The 6,441-nt window shown below is 42.6% G+C and overlaps 1 protein-coding gene across 1 annotated transcript; it reads left to right on the forward strand.

The window, feature by feature from the left end:
• The first annotated feature begins 2,008 nt into the window (after positions 1 to 2,008).
• Positions 2,009 to 5,330, forward strand: lrrc4.2 (leucine rich repeat containing 4.2). The gene has a single exon (XM_020512173.2). It carries the CDS (start codon positions 3,021 to 3,023, stop codon positions 4,917 to 4,919), a length of 1,899 nt encoding a protein of 632 aa, XP_020367762.2. The 5' UTR covers positions 2,009 to 3,020; the 3' UTR covers positions 4,920 to 5,330.
• Positions 5,331 to 6,441: the final 1,111 nt, after the last annotated feature.

Below are 6,441 nucleotides of genomic sequence, written 5' to 3' on the forward strand. Positions count from 1 at the left end.
AACTTCTGCTTAAACCTGTAACTTCATTCAAAACAGCACCATCCAGCTGGAATCTTCACTCCTTCTGATAGCTGTGCTTCCAAAGCTTAACAAGCAATACTAATTCAAGGCTTTGTTGTCACTCAGAAACCATTTCCTACATGAAAGTTCGGATATGTAAACACGTACATTTGATATCTAAAGCACTGGAGGAAACTGATCTATCACTGGTCGAGTTTTCATGACAATAAGCATACAACTAAAAAGCAATGGTCCAAATCTTCTGATAGTATCAAAAACTTTATTTCTGACCCCAGTCAAGATTTAAAAAAAATGCACACTTACCTTTTGAGGAGTTCTCAGTATGAACTTCCAGTTCAAGAGACTTTCCAGCTGACGCAGTCTAGTCCAGGCAAGGAATCCTTACAGCTAGCAATAGACTGGATTGGTGCTGAAGCCATGTCCCCTTTCTTCAACACTACTTTTTGTACTCAATGATTTAAAGGTTTCAAGCACATTTTAAACATGCTGAGACAGTGGTTAATGGAGTGGAGTGCCACATGAGCAAATGCATACAGGTACCAAGTAGGTGGGGGCTAAAGCTGTAGATAAGCAGGTGTCAAGGAGGGGGTAAATATGAATCACTGGGAGGTCACAAGCTTGCCAGGAGTTAGGGCAGGCTTTAATGTGTCCAACCTTTCCTGGCTATCTGTTCAACTAAGCCAGTCAGAAGCCTCAAACATTTAATTCATAGTTGGAGACTTTGTTGGAGGAGATGAGGATTATCAAGCACCAGGTAATTTGCCTAGCTGAGTTTCAACATTCCATGTAGTAAACGCATTGGAACTTTTCACTTGGTCTTGATGCAGATCTTCAAGAGCACCTTGAAGATTATCCGGAAACTGGAAGATCTGAGCAATTGTTGTTGAATTTGAACCAGTCAAGCTCCAATTTAAAACTCTGCACACTGCAATATCACTCTATTGTGACAACTTGACATTTTTCTAATCATGACCATACATCTTCACCCAAATAAAAGGGGTAGTGGGTGGAAAGGGTAATGGGCAGCAATAATTCACCAAAAAAAAAAGTGACACCCAAAGTGCTCAGTCCTCTAGTGAGGGAAGTCTTCTAAATGGCTCTTTCAATCTCCTTCAAAAAATAATTAAATCTCATTCTACGTAGGATGTGGAGTCGCCAATCATCAAAAATCGCATCCTCAGTTCAACGTGCACAAATAGAAGTACAAACAGATCGGTCACTACAGTAGGATTCAGTAGAAAAAAAGATGCGGTATGGAATAGCTGATCCACAACTATATGATCGTAACGCAATATTTAAAATCACACAAGACTAATGGCTGTAGCAAGTAGTCTGATCTTCCATTTAGGCAAGAAAACGAAAAGGTAAAGAGAGGAACATTAAAAATTTGAAGGATTAGTTTGTATTTGAATTGTGTTTAAATCGGTCAGAATTAAGGGTTCCAATTTGGTTCTTTCCCCTTCTCCATTGATGCAGGCAGAATATTTCTCTGAACTCCCAACAGACAGCCTTGCCGTCAGGGCAGCCAACTCAGCACTACAGGAATGACGTAACACTTGCAGCCAGCTGACCAATTGCATCCTGCCGGCCTCCAGCAGCCGAAATATCAATTCATATTTATCCCAACGGAATCACAGGACAGTAAACTGGCTTAAATCACTGCTACATATCTGGTTACTTCAAAGTGTAGGCTGCCACATCAAGGGCACTCTGAAGAAACTAAAACAGGTGAAGCTATAGGGAGAGAACCTACCAGAGTTTAAATGCGCTCTTAAAAATCTGCCACTAAACCAAGGAAGCATTCCTGGAGGCTTTTATAATTAATCCCTAGAGAAGAGAGTGGAGTGGGTTGGGGAGGTCAGGGACGCGGGGGTTTGTCAATACATACAACTGCATCACACCAATGTACTGCTTATTACGACATGCGTCAGCAATACATTCACGTTCAGAGTGAAGGACAAAGGGATGAGAGCGCAGCCTGTGTGGCTGTCTGCAACACTGTTAGAGGGAGAAGCGAGAATGACCGAAGAAAGAAAGAAAACGTTCCGGCGGACAGAGGTTCCTGTTGCAGCTGTTGCAGTCACTAGCCAACAAAGACCTTATTAACAGGACAAAAGGCTAAAAAGAAAAGCTGCCACAATTCACTACCTCAAAACAAAAAAGGATACCCTATGAAATACAGGGAAGAGAAGAGAGCTTTATTTCCTTCTGTTGTGATGCTGATTCTGCCAAAATAAAAAGCTCATCACTGAAGCTTTCCATCTCATCAGTGAGAGAAAGAGAGCGCTCTCCGGCAATCTCTCCTTCTCCAATCCTTCCCCCCCTCCCCTTGGAGCAATCAACGGATTATTGCTAACTGTGCGGGAGGCAGCCTGCAGCTGCTGCGTCTACTGGTGGAGAACTGGCTAGTTAAGCTACTGACTGCAATGTGCTGTTCATAGCTGATTTTAAATCAGCCGATCTTGGCAGAGAGTGAAACAGACTAGAGAGCGTGGATACACTGAGAAAGAAAGATCGACTGCAGCAGCAAAAAGGTGGGGAATAAACAACAAAAAAAATCTACATAATTCGCATTGCCTGGATTCTACACGAGCGATGGAGCTTGCTCAACAGCTTTCTCAACTCAGAGGACAAACACCACGACTGTTGATGGCGCTACTCTCTGGGGTAGAGAGGATGCATGCACCTGCATAGCCGATTGGGCCTCACCTCTGTTGGTCCTTTCTACTGTTTGGATTTACTAGGAGCCATTTTGTGATTTTTTTTTTTATTTAAGGATGATGAAGGAAAAATAGCACTAGTATCTAGTGCAAGAAAAAAAAGGAACTGCACTCTTGTAGAGGTAGGTGTGACAGGCCGTCCTCATTGCATCTTTCTCTTCCCCCACCCCGTACCCCTCCCTCTCTCATTGTCGATGGCTAAAGGCACTGGTTGCCTGCTGTGCCGGGGTAGAGCCGATTTTCAAATCAGTGCCGAACCCAGACTATGGTGAATTATGAATGTGCCACATCATGAATCTCTTGTGGCAGGTAACTGTGCATCACACCTGGAATGCTGCCCTGGTTCTTCTCGTCTACCTCACGGTACGGATGTGGAGTGTGTGCGAAGCGTCAAACAGAGAACAGAGTTGCCCAGTTATCTGCTCCTGCAGTAATCACTTCAGCAAAGTCGTCTGCACTCGCCGTGGTCTCAAAGAGGTCCCTCAAGGGATCCCTTCTAATACCCGGTACCTCAACCTTATGGAGAACAATATCCAGCTCATTAAGGCAGACACATTCCGACACCTGTACCACATGGAGGTCTTGCAACTCGGCCGGAATTCCATCCGGCAAATAGAGGTTGGTGCATTTAATGGATTGACGAGCCTGAACACACTGGAGTTGTTTGAGAACAGGCTGACTGTGATACCAAGTGGCGCATTTGAGTCCTTTTCAAAGCTGCGTGAATTGTGGCTCAGGAACAACCCCATTGAAAGCATTCCATCATACGCTTTTAACAGGGTGCCATCACTGCTGCGTCTGGATTTGGGAGAGCTTAGAAAATTAGAGTACATCCTGGATGGTGCTTTTGAGGGCTTAATTAACTTAAAATACCTTAACCTAGGGATGTGTAATCTGAGGGATATGCCTAATCTCTCACCACTGGTGAGGCTGGAGGAATTGGAAATGTCTAGCAACCACTTCCCAGCAATTAAACCAGGATCATTTCAGGGGCTAAAATCACTAAAAAAGCTCTGGCTTATGAACTCGCAAGTAAATCTGATTGAACGAAATGCTTTTGATGACCTCACTGCATTGGTGGAGCTAAATCTGGCCCATAACAACCTTACTTCGCTGCCACATGATCTGTTTGCACCACTGAAGTACCTTGTGGAGTTGCACCTACATCATAATCCATGGAATTGTGACTGCGATATCCTCTGGCTTGCCTGGTGGCTGAGGGAGTACATCCCCACAAACTCTACTTGCTGTGGCCGGTGCCATTCCCCACCTCACATGAGGGGGAAATACTTGACCGAAGTAGACAAGGCCACTTTACAGTGCTCAAGACCAGTCATTGTGGAACCGCCACAAAACCTAAACATCTCCGAAGGGAGAACAGCCAAATTGAAATGTCGAACATCTTCCATGTCATCCGTCAGGTGGTTATTGCCGAACAACACGGTATTGAGTCATGGATCGACACATCCGCGTATATCAGTATTTAACAATGGAACCCTATACTTCTTGCATGTCTTAATAACAGATGCTGGTACCTACAAATGTATGGTCACTAATGTGGAAGGAAATGCTGATGCATCAGCCTTCCTGAGAGTAAGCATGGCAGAGATCAACACATCAAATTACACCTACTTTTCAACAGTTACCGTGGAAACGACACCCGACACCGTTAGGACTAAAGTACCACCGTTTCTGTCGACCCCACCCACTTACAAGCCAGCATTCATCTCCACTCCCACAGTGCTGTTACAGAGTGCAAGAAATCCAAAAACAGTGCCAGTGATCCCCACGTTGGCCACCATGGACACGACCCGCACCAGCCTAGACGAGGTTATGAAAACCACGAAAATCATCATCGGCTGTTTCGTGGCGGTGACGCTGCTGGCAGCTGCCATGCTTATAGTGTTTTACAAACTTCGCAAACGGCATCAACAACGGAGCACGGTGGCGGCAGCCAGGACTATAGAGATCATTAATGTGGGCGAGGACATCACACCATCAGAAGGAGCAGTCGTAGTGCCCTCAGTTCACGACCACATGAACTATAACACGTACAAACCAGCACACGGGGCTCACTGGACAGAGAACAGCCTGAGTAACTCGCTCCACACTACAATACCTGAACCCTTTATTATACAAACACATACCAAGGAGAAAGTTCAGGAGACTCAGATCTGACTTCTGTACATATATATATATATAATATATATATAATGCAGTAGAATGCACAAGTTGTCAGAATTTTGTAAAAAGTGCAAAACTCAGACTGTTTTCTTGTATATGCTTATATCAAAGCAACCATGGCTGATTTAAAAAAGTGATTATATATATATATATATAAAAATAAACTATTTTCTAACCTGTAACTTATGTTTAAGAAGAGACTAAGCAAGATGCTTTCATGACTTGGGGAAAAGAAATGGGGCCGAACCAATTTAAAAGGGCATTCTGTAATTTTTAAAGCCAATGCTATGAGGATGCAGTAAAACACATTTATACAGAAATTCTTTCTAAGCCCAATACCAGACTTTACAGGTTTATCTTGTAAAAGCACCAATTTGTACTGTGCCAAATGTTAAAAAGGCAATAAAAAAGGGATTTTTTTTGAGAAGAGTTGATTTAATTTATAATGGAAGAAAAAAATCGCCAGACAACCTTTGCATCCCGGTGAAACCAGCGAGGGTTCGTTCCACTACAAGACAACCCTATGTATCTGTACAAACACACACTTCTGCATCCAGTGTTACTGTGAATTCTATAAAATGGTGGAAGTGCAGATGAGTCTGCTAATTACTGTAAGACACAATCTTGCTTTTAGATTGTGTATGCGCGCGTGGTGTATGTGTGTGTGCGGTGCAGTGTATATATATATGGGAGGAACAGGTAGGAGCATTAGTTGATCTGAAAGGCAGTATGGAACTTCTTCAGAAACCACTGCTGACACAGGATTCTGAAAATATCTGCAGTAAACCCAAAGTAAGGGAAAAGGGAGGGGGAGAATCTGGGCGTAATATGAAGCAGTAACCCTTTCACAACTTCTCCAAGAATAGAATGCATTTGTCAAGGCAATGATTTATAAAACATTACGTAATGTTGGCTGTTTCTCAAACCCTGCCTTCTACTTTTCACCATTATAAGTACTTTGTTTTATTGTTGGCAGATTCCAGCTGCAGTATGTCAATTGCACATTGTGAAGGACATTTAGCATTGAAAAGGTTAACTGACACTATATTAAAATTTTCTACTGATCTTCTGTCATTGCCAGTGATTTATTTAAAAACATGATACAATGCCTCAGTACCTGGAAATTAGAGGTGGCGGGGATATTTGCAGGGAGAAAAATGTATCATTTTGAAAACGATTGCCATAAAGAAAATTACAAAAAGCATTCCTACTTGGCTAGGTTAGAAAATTCAGGTTTAAAACTATGGACACATCAATGGTTTAAATGATACATCCCTCAACTCACGTCTGCTTTGGACTAAGAATCAGAAAACTCAATGGTTTGCACCAATTGCTGTAATGTATGAATATCAATCTTTATTCTTGTAAAAGTTATTTGAATTTTACTATTGTAATCCATCAGCTGACTGTGCTGCTAATCCAACATTAGCACGCATAGAGCACTGGCTGGCTAATTATGCATTTTTTAAATGTTGACTGACTGGATTGAAATGGAATTGCTGTTTCATAAACCCAC

This window comes from Rhincodon typus, unplaced genomic scaffold (genome assembly GCF_021869965.1).
Source record: "Rhincodon typus isolate 14 unplaced genomic scaffold, sRhiTyp1.1 hic_rhity00002478, whole genome shotgun sequence".
Taxonomy (NCBI): domain Eukaryota; kingdom Metazoa; phylum Chordata; class Chondrichthyes; order Orectolobiformes; family Rhincodontidae; genus Rhincodon; species Rhincodon typus.